The 22382-nt window shown below is 38.1% G+C and overlaps 1 protein-coding gene across 1 annotated transcript in view; it reads right to left on the reverse strand.

Annotated features, from left to right (window-relative positions):
• The window catches only part of SLC1A1 (solute carrier family 1 member 1), a 49995-nt gene that overhangs the window by 12610 nt on the left and 15003 nt on the right, over positions 1–22382 (reverse strand). Inside the window, exons 3-7 of the mRNA XM_054004148.1 lie at positions 7471–7563; positions 5818–5932; positions 3962–4004; positions 2190–2297; positions 700–884 (exon numbers count right to left, since the gene is read on the reverse strand). Of these exons, the coding sequence (XP_053860123.1) occupies positions 700–884; positions 2190–2297; positions 3962–4004; positions 5818–5932; positions 7471–7563 (544 nt within the window). The remainder of the gene's footprint in view (positions 1–699; positions 885–2189; positions 2298–3961; positions 4005–5817; positions 5933–7470; positions 7564–22382) is intronic.

Raw genomic sequence — 22382 nt, forward strand, 5'->3', positions numbered from 1 at the left:
ATTGTAATAAGTGTCACAAGACACATGTAGGATCAAACTCTGGAAGGAATTGTGTGTATTTATAGTCCTGATCCTGTAATTGTGATTTGCACAGACAAAATTCTATTAATAGCTGTGAAGTCCAATCAAACACTATCAGACTAGTTTCTATATTTTAAATTTGTTTTTCTTGTCTGAGAATATTATGAGAATGTAGTCTCGCAAAACCTATTAGCAGGAGGTAAATGATGTTAAGCTGTATTTTGCACACCATTTTGAATTTTTCTCTGTGCTGTGGCTTGCATATTAATTCAGATTTCTAAAGGAACTTAGATCCAATACAGCCATCCTGTGAACATAATGTCTGTCAGGGAATATCAGAAGGGCATATGAGTGGTAATGCTTATCCTCAAAATATTCCTCAAATGACTAGTGCACTAGTTTTTTATAAACATTTAGCAAGAACGTCTAAAAACGTCAGGTTTCTTGGGAACCAATAGGACTGTTCTTTTAGTATATATTAAGAAGCCCTGTCTCCAGTTTCCTCAAAAGGATCACATTCTGTAGAAAGGAAAATTTTTACCTATCTTTCTTTGAAAGTTGCTTTCTGTAAAGCACTATGCAAAAGCAAACATGACGTCTGAGTCTGCTTCTACCTCTTCAGTGACAAAATCCACTTAGACAAGTTGTTGGAAAATGCCAGTATATCCTTGAACTTACCACATAATTATCTGAACTATTCTCATTGTAGCTTCGTTCAGCGCATTGAAGAAATCCAGCAGCACTTGTCCTTTCTCTCCCATTTTCCCAATAACCACTCCAAAAACAAGGCAAAAGACAATCAACCCCAGCGCATTGATGCCGTTGGAATACATCCCCACAATTTTATATTCTTGGGTTTTGTTCTATGAATTGGAATAAAAAAAATACTATCTGAAAATAATGAATTTACTTTAAAGAATTCTAAAATGAAAACACATTTAGATTTTTTTGACAGACATGAAGCTCTTTCCCAGCCACTCTATTGGCTTTCTGAAAGTGCCAAGTGGGCAAGTTCAGGAATACACTAAACTGAACTTGAATACTTTGTATTTTAAAACCATGCATGGATCTGACCAAACTTCAGCAAGGAGTAAAGCAGCCCTTAATTTGTCTTGTCCTTTCTATAGACTTCTGACACAAGGTATGGCAAGGTCTAAGTATCCTCAGTCATGCTTTCAAGATTTACTCCCCTACACTCAAGATTTACTCCCCACTGGAAAGCAAAACACAGATGTAGAATCCTTGTGTTTGTTTCTGAGCAATTCAAGGGTTTGTATCTGGATCGAAGATAAATTCACCACTGCCTAACAACTAGGACATTAGTGTAATTGCATAATTTATAGGAGAACTGTGTGCACATAATATAAAAATCCTACTAAAGAAGTATTCATACATTCTTCTGTGCAGCATGAACATATGAATGAAAGAGTGCAATTCTTCACTACATTCTGGTTCAGGATTTAATTAATGTCTCTTCATATAGCTCATCTTCCCATGCTATTATTACTTTGAGATGAAATTTGGAAGGAGTATAATAAAGTGTATATTGATTTGGTATTGTTTATAGTTCTGTGTTCACATTCTATTGAATTCCTTTCTCCCTCTCCTCCAGAGTAAGTCTAGACTTTATACACCATTAACACACACATAAGCTTTCCGCACCTCTAATGAAAGGCTTCTTAAATCTCTTCTTCAGTTTTGTTTCTGTACATTTTTTTTCAGAGTAACAAACTATTTATTAACAAATGCTTTATATTGTTTTTTTTTTCCATTAAAGTATTTATTATTATTTTCAACTAATTTTCTTTAGTGCTTACAATTGCAGTTACTGCTACTCAAACATCCCATGGTGATACAACATCTAGTCTTTCCATAGTATGCATTGAATTTCTCAGAAAATTGACAATTCATAAGCAGATAAATGTAATCAATCTTCATCTATTTTCTTTGGACTGGTCAATTACCCATGGGATGCTCTGATGTTCTTAAACCTACTGGAAGGACCTCTAAGCATTTACTAATTAACTTCTGTGCTCTTGCTAAAATCCATCTATGGCTATTTCCATTCATTTCTTCATCACTAACCACATGAACTAAACCAAATGTAGTCTATATTCTTTCTCCCCACTTCATATATTATGAAGGAATAAAAGGATAAAAGGTTGTACCTCTGAAGCCTTTGCTGTCGTAGCCATTGTAGTGGGTTCCTCTTGAAATATGGAGCTATTTTTATCCACAGCACTTGTAACTTTAACTTTTTCACGTTTGGTTTTATACTGAAAAAGTTAAAAAAAAATACAGAACTTATTTAGAAAAATGAGAAAACTGAAGAACAGACAAAGGCCCAGTAAAAATAAGAGAAAAATTAACCAATTGGAACCAAATGTAGCAAACATAGACAAATGTCGAGCCACCATGGCTCTGTACCTCAGAAGCTGTAGATCAAACAAGAGATTCATAAATAATGTGCTATGAATTCTGCTTCCCAGGATCTTAGACACCCCATGGATGTACTGCAGTCCTGTGGGGCATGAACTAGAGCTCTTGACAATGGCAAGAATTTTTGCTGGAACAAACAGTCTGGAGAGAACTGCTGACAGCCATGCCAGGAGAGGCCCTTAGTGATGTGGTCAGCCTAACTAATGCCATTCTTAGTGGTCATATGGGTTACATATTTCCCTTTCTCTCATTGCTAGGTCTTCAAGGTCCTGTGCACATAGCAGACAAACCGAACAGACTTACTCTCCCGCTCCCTACTAGTCTCCAGATTTCTGGCACTAGGCTGACTACTCTTCTCCTTATTTGTCTTAAATGCTCCCAGCAGCCAACCAGATGAGTGGTGTTGATGATGCAGTCACAGAACAGGCAAGTGTAACAGCAGCAAGTACACTGTCCATAAAAGCAAGAAGGTACAAGTCCTAGTGAGTAACTTGGACCAAAACTGCTGCAGGACAGTGAGACCTGGTGGTCAGGGATGCCTCCATCATTGTCTGCTTCCTCTGAGCACTGAGTGACCAACCTGCATTCTTTTATATGGTTTTCAAGCCTAGATTATGGTTATATTGATACAGCAAATGAAGTATTAAGATTTGATCAAATATGCAGTGGCTCCAAGTGATTAGAAAACATAAGTTAAATGGTACTGTTATAAAACTGCACTACACTGATTCTGCTCATAGAAATCCTGTGCTATTCTGATTGTAAGTTCTGTGCTATGCTAATCACAATCCATTAAGAAAACAAGACTTTAATAGTAACTACAGTTTAGTGCCACCATCATTGTGTCAAGGATTCCTTAAAGAGCCCGCTTGTCCCCTTTGTGCTGGGTGGCCAGTAATGATGACAAAAACTACATGGAGAAGTTTTATAAACTGAGTTGTGCACAGCAGCATATCTGATATAAATTTCTGGGGAAGGCTAACTGATAAGTCTAATATATAGACAGAAGTTTCCTCTTTCATCTTGCAACATTCACTTTTCCTGAAAGATGTCTCAAATAGACTACTAGTTATCATCATTTTCCTTCAAAGGATTTGGTCTTGCAGTGGATATTAGATGTGAGACACTTCAGGGTGAGAGCTAACTTACGCAGACTTTATCAGACACAGACGGATCTTAAGAACAAGGAAACTAATCCTCATAAGATGGTTCTTCCAACTCTTGCTGTCCCAAAAGGGAACATCTTGTCTTACATGCTGTTTGGTTTCTGCATCCAGCTTTTAAACAGTACCTATTTGGGACTTAATAGCTGATAGCAGAGTGTTTATCATAATAGAAATGGAACCAAGATGCCTTAAACCCCCACCATTTTCTAGGAGATGAAGATATTCCTGGACTTCTCAGAAATAAGTCTTGCCTGACAGTTTTTCTTGTGACATAAGAAAATAATTTGTGGTTAACAGTGAAAACTACAGAAATGAAGAGGGATGTTCAAACTTACCTGTTGGAAACAGGCCTGAACAAGGTTCTCTGGGAACATATTCCTGTTAACAAGCATAGAAGTATTTCAATAATACAGCATACTAAGGAAAAGTTGTTTGTTATTAAAAAAATGCTAAAATTTGATGCTTTAAAACAGACCATGTTTTGTTTCTTTTAGCAGAAAGGAGTATATTTAGCATCAGCAGAGATCCATAGATAGATAGATAGATAGACAGACAGATAGAAAGATAGATTTCTTTTTTTCCAAAGAAATTAAGGGTTTAAGAGTCCCAATGACTGTTTTCTTACTTGCACTTGTTGAACTTTTGGGCTTATTTTTTAGTATTAGACATTTCCATTGGTAAGCTACTAAACCCAGTGTATTTTATCCCTGCTACATTATCTCCTTGACTTGCATAAGGAATACAGGACACACCATCTTTATAGGATATGTCAAATATAGGTAGAATAGGAAAAAAAAAACCTCTTACAAAGGCTGTGCTGTAAGAATAAGATATTTGGTGTGCTCTATTGTAGTTTTGAATTCAGAAAATAATCTTGGTTAATGGTAAATTCTCCTGTGTTATTCTGGTGTCAAGGACCATTTTCACACACTGAAAAATTAGGAGATTTAGTGTGATGCAGTTGTGTGACTCCTTTCCAAATGCCAATTTCAGATTCAAACAATTACAAAAAGAAAGCATTAATTAGGTATTTGGTAAATATCCAATCCAGTGCAGAAAATGCATTTTATATACTGAAGCAAAAGTTTTTTTATCTCTCCTAAAGATCTTTCACAAATTCCCGCCTTTGGTTTTCAAGTTTTAAAAGCAAAATCTATTCAAAAGCAAAATCAGTTTGTATAAGTGTGGGTTTTTCATTCATCTTTACAAGACTGTCTGGTTTTGAATCCTAAATCTATTCTTTTAATCCATATTTTTGAATAGAAATATATAGGAAATTCTAATTCCTTTAAAAGATAATTTCAGATCTTTTAACTGCTAATTTACAGTCTTCAACTTCTTTGCAAGAAGTTGAGCTACAATCTATAGCAAACCCCCAAACTACTAGATATGTGGCAGTTGATTCTTACATGACAGATTAAGTAAAAATTCTACAAAGACAAAATGGTGGGCAGGAATAGTGACCCAGAATAGAGACTAAATACACCAGAAGAAAAAGATAATCAAAAGAAATATTTTTGAAGGTACCACCTAGCTTCTAGCCTCTATTGGAAATGCAGCCTTTATTGGTGTTATTTTCAAACAAATAAATCCCTTAGACACAGTAGCTCTGAAAACCTGCACCTGTCTTCTGCAGACTTTTCTAGGGGTTTCCTTCTTCTAACCACTTTAAAGTATCTATCATTGTCCATGATGTTAATGGAGAAAGACACATTATACAGTTGCCTTTGATACTGGTGATGCAGCAAACTTCTTGACTGTGGAACCCCTGAAAATCTTTGCATACTGCATCTGTTACTCTGCATGCTGCCTTGAGGAGGGGAACCACAGCTCTGCAATTTCAGCTGGTTGTCTATGCTGGATGACACAGAAGCTGCCAATCAGTAATCCACCAGTAATCCACCAATCCTTTACGGATCTTTTCCTCAAAATAAATAAATCTTGCTTGTCAATTTCTGTAAAGGAAGGATTTTTCATCACTAGTTTATTAGCCAAAGTTTATGGTGTAAAGAGAGTTTTTTTAAAATAAACTGCTTTGAGTAAATTTTAATCTGTCTAATTTGTGGAAATATTACCCTTATTCATTCAAACAGTATCAAAAGGCATTTTATTGTATTACATATCACAACTTTATTTATGTTTGTTTGGACTTCTGCAGAGGGGGTATGCAAACTAAAAATTAAAATCTCACCTGATAAGATCCAGCAAGGCATCAACAGTATTGACTTCTGGGGTACTGCCCATTCTGTCAATCTCACTTGCTCTTTGAGTCACTCCAGGTTTAATGGTCACAACAAGGATAATCCCTGCAGCAGGAAAAGCAGAGAGCTCACAGTGCAAGACGAGGCATTGGTGCATTCTTCCTCAGTATATCCTGTGTAGCCAAACTCTTTGTGAACTCAACTCAATACACTTTGTCTGGGTGCTTCTGCTGAAAAGTCTGAAGGTGGTCTCCTTAAATGTGTGGGTTCCCCTAGTACAGGAGCTACTTGCAGGCTTGACCCTAAACTTCATCACTTCATTGTACTACATCACTACTGCTCACCAAGAGGGTAAATTACTTTAGCTGGGTTTCAGATGAGTGTGCTGCAACTTTTGCAGAGTGAATATATTTAATTGCTATTTCCCTTTTCCTTTACGTAGCTCTTCTTGTTACTAGCTTTCAGATGTGAATACAAGTGTGCACTGTCCTGTGACCCCCAGAATCACAGGGTGTTTTATTAAAGTTAGGTAACAATATAGTTATGTAAGAGAAGGCTTCAGAAAAAGAAAGAAATAAAAAAAATGTAGATTAAGAAATACTAGATTTGACCTTGTAAATACTGAAATCAATGACAAATTTTTACTATTGTTATTCTCCAAATTCTCCAAATATTTTTTTCTGGTTTTGTTTTTTCCTTATACAAGTCCAAAGAAAGCCAAAGCAAATGAAAATACTAAATTTCAGCAAAGGGAGAAAGAAGGGTGAAAGAACTGTTTGGATGACCCTTCAACCAGGCAGGAACAAGTTTTTCTAATGAATAAAAGCAGTAGCATATTTGCATAGCACTGCATTGTGAAACAAGTAATGTCATAACATTATGGAACAACTTAGAATAGCAAGGACCTTGGGAGATTGTCTGGTTTACCACCTACCCCAAGTTGGGACAATTTCAAAGATAGATACATATTAGTCTTTAATATTAGATACATACTAATGTTAGCCTTTAATTACCAGACATATGAGATAGATTGTTTTATTTTGTTTCTTATTTAAGAAGGCTGGCTGAGGATGTTTCTTTAAGCAAATACAGAACATGTCAATGTTGCTTGTCAGGAATGAACTTCCTGTAAGAGGAGATGAGGCTTTCGTAGATGTAGGATTGGAGCCTGGCAGTGACAGAGGGGGAAAAAACCTTTAAGGAAAGAAACAAGATGACAAGGGAACCAGTATTTTCTGTCATTCTTTCCAGTGTGACACACTACATATTTTCCGATCTGGGAATCAGGAACAAGCTATCAGTTTTGCTATTGAGGAAAATCACTTTGTATTTAAGGTTGGCCTTTGACATTCATTCAGCTTTCTCACTGCCAGTCATTCTTTACCTCAGCATACAGCTCCTAATCTTTCCTGACCTGAAATGGTGAAATTTCCTTTGGCTTCACACTGGATATGAACACAGCCCAACCATGGACAGCAGGACTAGCTCCCCTCTGTATCTGACTGCAGCTAATGTCAGGTTGTCTGGTATGATTCCTCATCTCATCTCCACATCCTGTCTTGGGAAATTAGTAATGTCACAGTGCAGTACATTTGTAATTAGGCAATGCTGATGATTTAAAAAGTTACAGAATCACAGAGTACCTAATATTACAGCAATGACTGTTGTGCAGAAATAATACACAACTGCTCGCAAACCAATCTTCCCAGAAATGCTGGAATCCAAAGCAGCAACACCTGCAAAAAACAGCCACAGAAACAAAACAATAAAAACTAGTCTTATAAGAATGTTGTCATTTTTGTAGAGAGAAGTAATTATTGTCTTTTACTTCTATGCAGAAAATTTTTCCTTATTCAAGATGTTTCTAAATACTTAATTGACATTTGCACTTCTGAAAAATATCTGTAGCTGACCAACATATTTCCTTCTGCTTCTTTGCAAAAATCTGTTTTCCCTTTTTTTCCCTCTCCTTTTTTCTAGGACAATTGGGCTTTCTTGATTCCCTGATGTTTGTGATTAATTAGACTTCTTTGGTTTATAAGAGTATGTCACAATTTATTTCCTTATTCACTTAACTCGTAGCTTCACTTCTTCCAGAGCTGTAACATTTTGGCTTTAAAGCTAAAAGCCATGTGAAAGGAGTTGCTCAGGCCTGTTACACCAGGTGGCTCAAAGGCTCATCAGACAAGTAAGGATCATTTCTGGTCAGTTTGTCTTCATTAACAGGTTTACTGTTTTTAAATTTTTGACTAAAGCTTTTTCTGAAGTTTGGGTGGTCCACACTTATCCACCTGTATATGTCATTGTCAAGAACAATGAGGGTAGATTTACTAATGAAGGTAGGGAAAGTGCTGAAACAGGTATTATACTCAGGTCAACTTAGTTTGTGGCAACAATATTAGATGAAACTTCTCATAAAGTATTTCTTAATTGTTCAAAAGATTTATAAAAGTTGTATGTGTAAAATCAGTAACTAGGGTAAAATGAGCATTTTGACTCCAAAACTTGTCTGTTTATAACAACATTAGTTAATAATTCACTGCTATCTCTTTATTATGCGTAAATAAAGATCCATTATTATTTGTATGCTTATTGAGTCAGTTTATCAAAGACTGTCTGGATTCCTTTGGCTAAACCATGAGGAGGATATTTAGCCTCAGAGAAGTGTGATTTTGTAGGGAAAAATAGTTTCAAAAGTGAATGAAGAAAAATCAAGAGATCTGACATACATGTAACATACTGATCTTTGAGCTCAAAAAGGAACTTAGCAAGCACAGTTTAACCATGTGTTGATGTCTCATTCAGAAAGTATATTAACAGCACTGACAACCTGTGCCTAGATTACTCATATAATGTCTTACTAGTTCTGTTAATTGTTATTCAAAATGCAAACAACACTCAGAGGGAAGAATGAAGGTTATTTTATTTCATAGTCTGATTATCTTGGGGTCTTCCATGGCATAGTGCATCATAAGATTGAGTGCAGAAGAACTACGCATATATACAGAAATCATAATGCCAAGATTCCCTCACTTGTAGAGCAAATAGGGATAATCAATGAACTATTCATATGGCAAAGGAATACAGATTAATGCAGAGAAAAACAATGCCACAGCTATTACAGGAAACTGTCAGCAGTAAGGATATTGTTTGAGGCACGACTAACAGAATGAACATAGAATATGGGCCTTGATTTCTATTCCTCACCTTAGGAACTGGGGGGGAGAAAAGGTAGAAAGGAGGATTTTTCCATTGCTGTGGAAATTATGGCAGTAAAAACTACTGAGAATGGATAGTTTTGGGAGGAAACAGTTAAAACTGGAAAATCTGGGGAGGAGGAGGGAATAGTGTAGACCAAAGTGACCTTGCAGCTGGGAATGCTAAAAATGTCAGTGTGGGAAAACTCAATTTATTATGCCTAGTGTTGTTCACCTTGTGCCTGTTTTGAGAAGTGGAATTCCTCTGGAGAGATAACACACTCTCACAAACATGCAGGAAGCCTTCTGTTACAGCGAGGCAGGCCACAAGCACGTCCCCCGCACTGGCTGCTAGGATGAGGCAAGCCTAACAGAGCTATCTCCATGTGTCTCGGCCACCTGGCATTGTTGGTGAGGTAATGAAATAAATCTACTCTGTGCATTTCAGCTGTCACTTGGTGGTTCTCTTGGTTACCTGATTGTGTCAATTCACACCATAATACTAAATAATGCTTTCTGTGGACAAACCTATTTTCAAAGACTGTCAATGCTGAAACTTCTGCGCCTGATAAATTAACTTGGAAGAATTCACATAATTTTTTTAAAAGAGAGCAAACAGGTATTGCCACCATTCCATATCTTTTAATGGAAAGTTAAAAAAAACCTTGGAAATAATGGAATATAATTCTAAAACTTGTGCCTTCATATTTTTCGATTTTTTTTTTTTTTGTCTGACAGTCCTGTTGACTTAGTCAAGAGCCTAATAATCATGCAAGACTATTTCCCTGGAGTAGTCAGTTATAAAGATCCTACAGTAAATATGAAAGGAAATTACTGTGACAGGAATTCTGGCTCCAAATGAAATCCCTTTGCAAACTGTTATGCTCAGTAGAGGGTAAACTTTGCCCCTGCCTTTTTAAACTGGGTAAAGATCCTGTTAGTGAGCAAGCTGTGCTAGGATCCAGCCTGTCCTTCTACTGCCATGCTGATGCTGCTTTGCTGGTAAAACCACACAAATTATTCAGACAGACATGGCTGAATAAGTACAACTATGGTCTGGGGATGATAGGTGTGGGGTTTGCATTTTTTGAAAGCTGCTATACTCTGAAACCTGCATTCAGAATGATGCTTTCACTTAGAGACTGAAATAGCATTCACTACAAGTGCCACAGACACAGGTTTGCACTGGGTGATGCATACTGCTAAGCTCCTTTTTTTTTTTTTCATGTTAGCTTATTACACATAAGAAAATATGATATATAATAATGGACTTCTATCCACATATGTCCTACTGTCATGACTGAGCAATTGATTACATAATTGATAGCTACTAGCCTTTTTCTCAAGATAACTGAAAACTAAGATTCCCTTTGTAGTTACATCATGGCTTTATAGTTTCTTTGGAACTGAAAGAGTTAACAGAAGGTGTATTGAACAAAGCACTAAAACGCTACTAACTACAAAGTTAGTAGTACTGAACTACTACACAACACCAATTTCAGTTCAGAAGAAAACTAATTACTCAAACTAAGATGACACATACACTGCTTCAAAAGGAAAGTCTGCAGTGTCATTCAAAATTAGACCACAAAAGCAGTGTAATTAGGTTTGGTTATCTATTTTGGATTACCACTAAACTTTTAAAACGAATGTATTTGTTCTTTCTTCCCTCAATCTGTCCCCAAGTTTAAACATGTTTGAATAGATAAACTGGTAATATAATTTACTGTATAAAGTTTGAACAGGCACGATGGATTCCCCTCCATCCCACAGCATTTCAAAACTGCAGTATTTCTGATTAGTCCCTTAAATTTTACTATAAAATGTTTTCTAATTCAGCTGTAGCCACTGAAGCATAAAATGCAATTCTGTGGCTATGATACAGAAAGGCTTGAGATCATCACGAAAGATTCCAAATGATGTTAAAATCTGTTAATCTATCTCTCTGCCCGCATCATTTTAGCAGAACAGAGTTAAGGTTTTAATCACTGAAGTCAAATTTTGGAATCAATTGTCTAGTCTTCTGCAATTCACCTTCCATGTTTTCTGTGTTACAGTCTCCAGCTTGAAGCTCTTAGTACTCTTCTCTCTTTTTTCCCAGCTTTCTCTGTTTTGTATAACATACACTTGCAAAATAATACAACCCAAAAAAATCTGTGAAATCAAGTCTCTCCCTTCTACTCTTTCTTGTACAAAGACCTCAAAACCCTTTCAAATTGAAATGTTGCACTGCAGCAATTTTTAAAAATGGTATATGTTTAAAACTACTTCCCTGAAATACTACTGGGTAAAGCTACCTAAAGGAATAGTCTCATTTAAACAAAACTAAGCTTATATATGGAACATAGTGTTCCAGAATTTTTTATCAGTAGCCATTGAACATAAAATGTATTCACTTTAGAGGCCTGTAAAAATGCATATGTACAAATGGCCAAATGGCTTTGGTTTGAGGCATAGCACTGTAATTCCAGTTGTTCACTATGCTCTTGTGAGACCAGTGCTGTGGTCCTGTGAGATCTGGGAGTAAAAAAGGTTCTGTGAAGTAGTGGAAACAATCACAGGGATCTTCTGACTTCCAGTACTTATCATCTTCATAGTTCCCTAGGGTATAACACCTACATCCTTAGAATTTGTCATACCATTCTACAGATTGGAATTCACGCAACTGTACACACAGATTTATGCTTTCAGGCACTCTTTTTCAGTACATTCTGAGAGATTTAATCATCAATTTGGTGCAGTGGTTGATTCTGTTCAACAGAAATAATCATACCTAGACCCCCTGGCATTTTTTATTGTGGCTCTACAATTTCAGTGTCATCATCAAGTCCATCTCTTGCAGTACTTCTTACCTGTTCTCAAACTTCCGAATATTGGTGGAAGCCGACAGGATCATCATTTTATCTGCACAACACATTGATCATTATGTATAATCCATAAAAGGCTAGGCTGTTTAACTCCTTTTGCAGCACAGCTATGCTTGAGGATCAAGATGTGAGTTTTCAATGCCACTTAGCCAGCTCCTAACACTGACAGTTGCTCTCCTTAAGTGACCCAGGGCCTGAAGGAAGAGTCTGGCTCAAGGGCCTTCCAAGTTCACACTACTGACAGCTACATGGTATATTTCTCTATTAGCTTTCGAAGCAAATTAAATTCTGACAAAAACCAACTAAGTATGGTGCATATCAACTGTACACAATTCTCTCAGGGTTCTGTTATCTAATTCCCAATTGTAACAAAAATATAACAACAGAAGTTCCTGAAGAATAGAACTGTATGGCATTTAGACCTTCTCAGCTATGACCACAATGCTGATTCAAAGGCAAAACACAGTTCTGAAACTGCTCCAAATTGCCAGCAGCCTTACTGACTAATTGAGGAATTTCTGTGGTCACTAGATAAATCATAAAATAATTTTCAACTTCTCCCAGGTGTTCATACTTTATTTCTTCATGTCCATTTTGGTTCTTCTGACTGCAATATGCAGTCACTACATCATAGAAATTATGATTGGTGAACATCCAGGAGAGCAAAAAGTTTTTACAGAATGTTGCATAAGACATAAAAAACCAGAAAACCATAGGTGACTCTTAAAATGCATATAGAGAATTTCAATAGGCAATCCTTCTAAGGAAGGATCCTTATTTTGTTGCTGGCAATCCTTATTTTGTTGCTGGGGTGAACTGTTATGTGTTATGTGTTGTTGCAAAAAGGTAACATTTATTCTTTAAAAGTACTAAGGAAAAAAAACTCAAAACAGTGCTGACACTAGTACTGAGTTCTCATTTAATCCACTGGTCATCACAAGGCTGGTGGTCAGGCCATAAAAACAATCTTTCTTGGATGCAAGTGAAAGTTCTGCAGTTACTGTCTTCTACATGCAATGGGAAACACTACCAATACTAAAACAGTATTTGGCCTGTACCTTCAGAAGACCAACATGTTTATTACCTGAGGAGTGAACACCAAATTCTCGCTCCAGTGTTGAGCAAGATTATTGCTTGCACAAGCAGTGTATAGCAAGTTTATTGCTTATTTTCTTATTCCTCTATTTATCTAAGGGAATGCAAATTTGCATTCTTGTTTCATGAACTATACCAACTTTAATCAGCTACTGCTAGGCAAGGAAGACATCTCACACAGGTAAGACTAGATTTCATCGTATTTCCATGTAAATTTTGCCATTATTTAATAGTTGGGTTATAGACACAAACAAGAAAGTTTGCTTTTCACTCCAAGGAAAGGTCCTTTCTGCTGTCCTATAAACTTGGGACAGTTCAAACATAAATTCAGAAGGATGCTTTTCTCAGGGCTTCTGAAAAGAAAGGATTCCAAAGCCAGTTGTCCTCTGTCCTTTTGTTCTTGGCCCAGTATTTCATTTTGTCCTTGGTCTATGCTCACTTTTTGAAGGGAAAATCCTTCTGTATACAATTCAGAAAATAAATGCAGTGAGGGAATCACTGTGGTGAATTCAGATCCTATGCTTTACTGAAGACATTTTTGAGTCATCTACGATTTTTCCCTCTTCCCATTTCAGACTCTGAGCTCTTTCTCTCCCATTTTGCCCTTTTATTTGCATGATGCTGTAGTACAATTTTGCTCTGACTGTTAATAATCTCCTGAAAAGTAATTTTCTTCATATTCTCCCTGAAATTTCAGTTTCCAAACTAGTTCAACAGCAATTTCTGTTGCTTCTTCCAAAAGGTGAATGGTAAATCTTTTCCTTTTTCCCCCTGATGCTTTGTGGAACTCTCTGGGAAATGCAATACCACGTTACTTGTGTATGAACAAGACTATCAGGACTGAGTAAGTAATTCACATCTATTGAAATACCACCCACATGCAGGACTTCAGACAGCATGATGTACTGTCCACTGCTCATCTGAGACAAAGAACTCAGATTACTATTGCTAGTAGATCATTCTCAAACATCTTTCACTTGATATGCATCTCATAATTTTATTTTTTCCTCATGTTTACTGTCTCTTGGGGCTTGGAAGGATCTTTTGCAACTAGTCTTTCCCCAGCTAACTGAATGACCTCTTTAGCTAAGTCTCATTAGGAGAATAGTTCCAAGTCAGCTGGCTGAGAAGATCAGGTAATGAAAAAGCTATGGCAAATGGAAACTCCAAACACACAGTTATATGCAGTCTCTCAAATGAGATTTTTCATGATCTACTGTCCTTAGTGTTTTTACTAGAAGTTCTCCATTCCTATTCTGTCAATTCTTCTGTAACAGCAGTTATCCTGTCAATTCAAATGTCATTGTTACTCACTGTAAAGGAAAAGGATTTCATGGCAGCTTGTAGCAATTACCTTTTCAATCGACTTGATAGAAATGTCATTAATTGCTCTTCTTTGGAACAAGTGATTGTTATTCCTGGTTATGTCAGCACAACAAAAGAACATCTTACAAATAAAATGAAAAAAATAGCACATGACGGGGGGGCAGTGTGAGGGAGAGAGTGGGAAAGATAGGTGCATGCAGGTAATGCCTAAGCATCTGTTCATGCTATTTAAATATCACCAAAAAATTCAAGTCAGAAAATTCTCAATTTCTAATCACAGAATCTAATGAGACTTGGATTAACATGTCAAATATTGGTCTCTTAACTTTGGAGAGGCATTGAAAAAAGATTATTTGAAAAAGCCCCAACAAAGAGACTAAAATGTGGAATGTAACAATAGTTACAACACTCCAAATACTGAGAGATGTCTCGGATCATTTAGGATGGGGTTGAAAAAGTAATTGTAATGAACCTTTCTAAATGCCAGATAGGGTGGAATGGGAGATGAACAGTTTATAGCAATGAAAGGGTTAAAATCATTATAAAACAGAGGGAATTTCTGACCCTGGATATCAGTTTGCTAAGAGACTGTTGTGCTGTCTTCTTGGCAGTTGGCACAATCATTGTATTATGATCTTTCCCTACAGAGCTTTTTGGAGACTTGCAGAGAAAGAGGGTATTAGTACTACCTTCTATTCATTACTTCTAGGAACATTTTAATTTTTTCTCTAGAAAGCTCTTAGAGGTTATATAATCTGAAGTTAATGCCTTTTCAGGAGAGATGATGTTCCTTGGCTGGAATATAAGAAGAAGTTTAAAGGAAGAAAGATGACACATCTATCTGCCAAGATGGACAGGCTAACAGGATTCATTACAGAAATCAGATTCAGTTCAAGGATGCAGCAGAAATATAGCCCCTGAACTGTTGCTGGTGATACATGTATAGAGTGTATACAGAAAACTGTAGTATTGAAAGTACTTGAATTCCCTCAAAATTATTGGTGGCAAAATGTATAGGTGGACAAGGTTTAACTTCCAAGCTATTAAAAAAGCCCTTTAACAAGGCATTGCATTTTTAATGGATTGTGATATCTACTCACAGGGAAATGGAGTGAAAAAGGTGAATGAAATCTGGTTTATCTAGTGGAACAGTTGTGTATGTCCTGAGCTCCACAAGAGAACAGCAGAAGATACCAGCTGACTTTAGACCCATCCACAGTGGTGCCACCACCAGTGCCCATAGTGATATGGCTAGCAGCTGGTGCCACAAAATGGCTATTCTGTTGGAGCTGTCTGCCCTTGAGAGCTAACATTGATGGGAAAGGAGTAAATGACTGTGATAGAAGTAATCCGAAAAAGAGGGGCACAAAGTCTTGTCCATTAATAAGCTATGACTCTACCATCCTACCTGCTTCAATGACTGCACATGGACAGCAGGGACAGAACTTCCAACATCCCTCAGTACAGCTAAAGGCAGAACTCATGAACAGTACTGTAATGTTTTCAGACTTTCACACAATAACACAGAGGGAAGAGATGAGTCTTCTGTCTGAGCCTAATTAACTAATTTACTAACACTATATAATGGATCTGATTTTCTTGGAAGCTCTTTTGGCTTAAGAAACAGCAAAGCATACAAAGAACATGCAGGTACATGCATTCAGAAGACAATCCCTAAGTACGTTTAGTTAGATCGGTAATTTCCCAAGTACTGTGCTGGTGATGCACAGGGCCTTTTAAAGATGCCTAAGGATGTAAGTAATGGAGCATCTCCCAATAGCTGCACTTCTTGGACTTGTAGAAATAGAAACTGCTGAGGCAGATTTTTGGTGGAATCATTGCCTTTGTACTATTAGTAGCAAGTAATGCACTTATTTGGCATTGGGAAAAATGGAACTGGCATGATGCTTCAGACTGCAGTGGACCAGTAGTCAAAGCAGGTCCTGGCGTAAAGCAAAAGTTTATGTCTATAGCCATGGAAGCTTTATCGTTTTGCCAGACCCACAGCTCAGGAGACATTGTATTTATAGCTCACATACAGCTGCCCTGAGAGAAGTAATTGATACTGTCTTTTTTTTCCAACTGTTCCTGAAGTATGCCATATGTACCTGCAAATGCCTCATCAATGGCTTTAAGAAATTTTAGTGCTCCCCATAGCTGAGCCTGCAAAAATTCACAATGCAGGAAACTCCCATGCATCTGTTCTAGTCTCTTTGAAGTTGTCTGTGAAGGCTGAAAGTGCAGGGGAGGTCAGAAACATAAGAAAAAGTTTTATTAATATTTTGTCAGGGAGGAAAGATAAGAAATGAGGAACAGATTATTGCAGAACTTGAAACAGATGTTGAACAGCTGATAAAATCATGTCATTAATATTGAGATCTGAGACACGGACTTGCTGTGCTATGTGTCACATCTTTTAACACAAAGCTAAAATTTCTGGCATTTTATGGTTAACTCTGGAAACATCAAAGAAAAGGTCATTTATCACATACATGATGTGAATTTTTTGACAGAACACATTCTAGCCCTGAAGAAAGACCTCCACATCAAGATCCATGGTTTACAGTTTGAAAATCAATGTGGCATCTAAAAACCCCTTATTTTTGTATTTGTCTAATATTTCTTCTTTTAGAGAATTACTTCAAAAAAAAGTGGATTTGGGGTATGGAGTATTACACTCAGTACAGCTGTAGTTCTGATGTCATAGCAATGATCTTGAGTAACACTCTAGGCTTTTGATTTTCATTTCCAATTTTCCCATGTCACTACAGCAGGAGACAGAAAACAAAAATAATTTTTTGACATGAATGACGCATTAGTGTGCTATTAACTAATTTGAGGTATAGAAATCTCATGGGTAGACAAGAGCTCTATATTTTGAAGCAAGTTATCAGGGGCAGACTTATGGGTGAGAGTAAATAAGTTTACATTTGAATCCATTAAAATGATTATAAGAAGAAGAGAAAAGTTAAAATTTGGCTCTGAGTTGGAACACTACTTAGACTATTCCACCCCCAAAGCAAGGTCCTAATAACCAAGATTTTCAAAACAAATACATGCTTAGTGCTTATGTCAATTTTCTACTAGGCTACAGTTATGCTTCTAGAAAGGTTAGTGGAAAAATTCCACAAATTGCAACTTGTACGCTAAATAAGTACGTAAACTATGCTTTTCATCTCTTACACTCAGAGAAGCTGAGTTTGTGAATGAAAACCACGTTTTACAAAGCCTTCCATCTCTCCAGAGGGAGAATTTTGCCTTTTGAATCTGAAAATATAGGTAAGAGTTTTTCTGCTCTAATTAAAGCTCCAAGGAGAAGGAAGAAGTATGTTCCTGATTTAACTGAGGAATTCAGTGAGGGTATTTTTACTAAGATGGAATTTATTCCAACAAATTAAAATTACTAATACTTAAAATCTTGCAGAAAATCCTGAAATCTCAAGGCATGATTCCAAACTCCACTCTCTTTGCTGTGGCTTGATTTACATCATTATGAACAAACAGATCAGGATCTGGTCATGGGACATGCATTTGTGCACAGTTTCCTATCTCTAAAGCATAAGCTGATTCTTTTCAGGATGTGACATTACGTTTTAAAACATTATAATCCTAAAAAAGAAAACCACAGACTGCATTTTCAAAAATGTCTTGGTGACGTATTTTGTATCTTAGAATCACAGAATTGTTAGGGTTGGAAGGGAACTTAAAGATCCTCTAGTTCCAACACATCTGCCAAGGGAAGGGACACCTTTCACTAGACAGGTTGCTCAGAGCTCCATCCAACGTGACTTTGGACAATTCCGGGGATGGGGCAAACACTTCATGGGTTAACCTGTTCCAGTGCCTCACAAACCTCAGAGTAAAGAATTTCTTCTCACTATCTAATCTAAACCTACTTGTTTTCAGTTTAAAGCCATTGCCCCTTGTCTCAGCGCTAGATGCCCATGTAAAAAGACCCCCTCCAGCTCTCTTGTAGACTACATCAAGTGTTGGAAAGCTGGAACAAGGTCTCCCTGTAACCTTCTCTTCTGCATACTGAACAAGCCTGTGAACTTGCTGAAGAAGCACTCAGCTCCATCATCAGTTATTGATAAAATGTTAAACAGGATTGGCCCCAGTATTGAATCCTGGGATACATCACTACTGACTTGTCTCCAACCAGACTTGTGCTGGTGATTGCAACCTTCTGGGTCTGCCCATTCAGACAGGTTTCAATTTGCCTCACTGTGCAATTCTCTAACCTGTATTTTATCAGTTGTTCTGTGGGGATGTTATGGGAGAGTGTCAAAAACCTTACTAAAGTCAAGTTAGACCACATGACCTCTTTGAAATTCTGAATTTTCAGATCAAAAGCAAAATTTACACTTTCAAAAATTACTGTAAAGCAGCAAACAAAGAGGGGAATGAAAAATTTATGGAAGATCCAGGATTTGTCTTCAGCTATGACTGTAAACAAGACAGCTCACTGTTTGCCTTACTGTTAGTGGCAAGGCCACATATTTTTGCATTTGGCGGTACCTTTTCTAGAATGAGACCCAAAAGCATTTTTCTCTAAAGAAACCTCATAATTCTTGATTAAATGTAGGATATGCAAGGAAAGCACCACAATCTGCATGCTGGCTGGCTGTCTTTGGTGGGACCAGACATGTTCTGAGGATGTCCACCTCCTTGAAATACCTGTATTATGCAGACTCCTATAGGGCCTGTATCTGATGATCAAAGCTGTTGGACCTATGTATGTGTTCACATCCTCAGTGGTAGACACTCAGGGCCACAATATATTCAAAGTTACTGCAGTTAAAATAGCAACAACACTTCAGCTGGTCCAGAATGAAAGTATTCTTAGTTTACAAGTTAAGGAGATGCAATTAGCTCACCATGAGAGCAAAACATTGTCATGTTATTGTACCTTTGCTGAAGGTTAAGTGTGTGCACCAGAGACAATTACAATGGCTCATTTGGTACATAACTCTAACCAGACTGTGATTCCGAGTCCAAAAGCATCTAGGAAGTTTTGATGCCTTTTGTGAATTTATGTCATGTCAAAATACTAGATTTTGGTTACAGATAACAGTTTTGTGCATGAATCACCAAGACAAAACTGGGAGGAGTGGCTGATGCATGAGATGCTTACATGGTCACTCAAAGGTACCTGCATGGGCTGGAGAATTTGTCTGAGAGAAATCTTGTGGAGTTCAACAAGAAAAATTCCAGAGCTCTACATTTGGGCAGGAATATTGCAGTGAACCAGTGCATGCTGGAGGCTGACTGGCTGGAACAGCTCTGCAGAGAAGGGTGTGGGAGTCCTGGCAGACAATAAGCTGACCATGAGACAGTAAGATCTCACTGCAAAGGTGGCCAATAGACTCCTGGGCAACACTATGACAAGCACTGTCAGCATGCTGGGGAGGTGATATCTCTAAATACAACACCTGTGAGGCCACACCTGGAGTACAGGGTCTAGTTCTGGACTCCCCAGTAGAAGAAAGGAATGGACTTACTGGACTTGGTCCAGCAAAGGGCCACAACTATGATGAAGGTTTTGGAGCATCTCTCACATGAGGACAGCTGGGACAGCAGGGACTGTTCAGTCTGGAGAGGAGAATGCTCAGTGACCTTAGTAATGTGTATAAACTGCTGATAGGTGGGAATAAGTACAGAGCCAGGCTCTTAGCAGTGGTGCCCAGAAACAAGACATGAGACAATAGTCAAAAATTAAAAAACATGTGAGATTTAATCTGAACACAAAGACACTGCTTTAGCTGACCCTGTGTGTTGATTGACACAGCCTGAATTTTTAGGTAACAAGGGAGGGTCACAGAAGTGGCTTCTGTGAGAAGTTGCTAGAAGCTTCCACCATGCCCGAAAGAGGCAATCTCTGATGGCTCTGAAGATGGACATGCTGCTGGCACAATTAGAGAGGTTGGTAACACCTCTGTGATGACATATTTAAGAAGAAAAGCCAAATAGCATGTGCAGAGTTTTTTCCAGTGGTGGCGATGAGCTGTGGCTGCGGCCATCTCGACGCGGCCCAGGGTGGGCTTTGCGGGCCTGGTCGCCCTTAGCCGGGGCAGGACAGAGGTGGTGGTGGCTTTCCCTTCCCAGACCCTGCATGAAGAGAGACGCTGAATAGTGCCAGTGGCACGGCAGCCATCACCGCCTGTGCGATGGAGGCGGGGTCACCTGGCCAGCAGCGGAAACACAAGTGACTCGCCAACGTGGAACCTAGAAGAGATCAACCTCGCGGCAGTGTGGGACCCTGCAGGAGTCTTTGAATTGGTAGAACTTGTTGACAATGGGACCTACAAGGAGCAGTTTTTCTTCTAATCAGAGAAGAGGAGGAAGAGGAGGAAGCGAGGACATGTGAGAGAAAACAACATGGTGGCATCAAGGTCAGTGATGCCTTGAGGGGGAGGAGGTGCTCCAAGTGTCAGACCCGAGATGTAGACTGTGGTGAAACAAACTGTCCCCCTGTAATGCATGAAGTCCATGGGGGATACAGAGATCCACTTGCAGCCCATGGAAAAAGTGGTCATGCTGGAGTGGGTGGATGTTGGAGGGGGCTATGATCCATGGGAGACCAAATAGAGAGGGAGGGCCCCTGCTTCCAGAGACTACTTCCAAACTAGAGCAGCCTGTCCTTAGAGGACTGCACCCTGTGGACGAGTGATCCATGCCACAGCAGTTTTAGGAAGACTGTTTGCCTGTGGGAGGGACCCCACGGCAAGGCAGAGAAAAGGCTCCTCTCCCTGAGTGAACAGATCTTGGGTGATGAACTGACCAAAACCCCAATACCCCATCTTTCTACACTGTCAGTGGGAAGAAGGGAGGGGTTGGCAGGGGAAAAGGTGTTTTAAAGGTTTATTTTACTTTTCACTATCCTCCTCTTACTCTGTTAATAATAAATTTATCTTATACCTTTAAATTTGAACCTGGTTTGCCCTTAGAGTATTGTTATCTCAGTCCTTATCTCAACTCATGAGCCCTTCGTTAATTTTTTTTTCCCCTCTCCTGTGCCCAACAACAATAGAAGACGGTGAGTGAACAACTTTTGTGGCTGTCTGGTGTTTAGCCAGTATCAAACCATTATGCCCTGCATAGGCATTGGATTAGATAGTTTCAAGGGATCCCTTCCAACCTCAAAAATTCTTTATGACTCTGTGTAAAAGAAGAAAAATTACTGGTATGCTTCATAATCATTCACAGGTTTACTTGTTCAATTCAAATGTGCATTTCTGTGCATTGGAAAGTTAACATACCTATTTTAAAAGAGGCAATATCTCATCAACATTCTGAGGACAGATATGGGTGAATAGTGAAAATCATCATGCACAGACATTTGTGGTTCATTTGCAAAGCCCTACATACTCTGTCAAAGTAGCTTCTGTTTTTATCTATTTTGTTTCCTTTCCCTTGCCTAAAATTTTAATATAGAAGTGTAGAAAAAATATGCCCTTACTTGCTAAGGAAACTGGATGTGCCAAGGTCAGAATCAGAGCATCTCATTCTCACCAAGAGATGCTCTGATTCTGACCTTGGCATATCCAATCATACAGTCATTTCTGTATTTGACTGTAATCTGTAAAATCCAAGCTTGTGTTAGTAGTTACAAGTGCAGTTTACTTATACTGGAACATTATCTATTAATGTTAAAAGCACAATATTTTTTTAACAGGATGATTCTTGTTTCCCCTGTAAGTGCTGGACAGATAGATTTAAAAAAATTAATTTAATTATTATTCTATTTCTGAAGACATGAGCCCAACTTCATTCACAAATAAAAGCTTGTTCAAAAAAAAAAGAAATGTCTTAGTCTTGGAAGCTTTTCCTGGATGGCCTGACACAGAGTAAGGTTCTCCTCACCTTTTCACACTAACAATTGTTTATCCTCCCTTCAGTCCTTTGGACATAACCCCTGACCATTTTGTGATATCATTTCTCACTCTGCCTTTGGCATCTTTCCATTCTGGATCTTGCAGCTCTTGACATTCTCCATTTCAATTCTAACACTGGGTTCCTCTCACCCTACATTACAAGATATGAATATCTGGACATGAATATGTTGTCAAA

The sequence above is a fragment of the Vidua macroura genome, chromosome Z, assembly GCF_024509145.1.
Source record: "Vidua macroura isolate BioBank_ID:100142 chromosome Z, ASM2450914v1, whole genome shotgun sequence".
Lineage (NCBI taxonomy): Eukaryota > Metazoa > Chordata > Aves > Passeriformes > Viduidae > Vidua > Vidua macroura.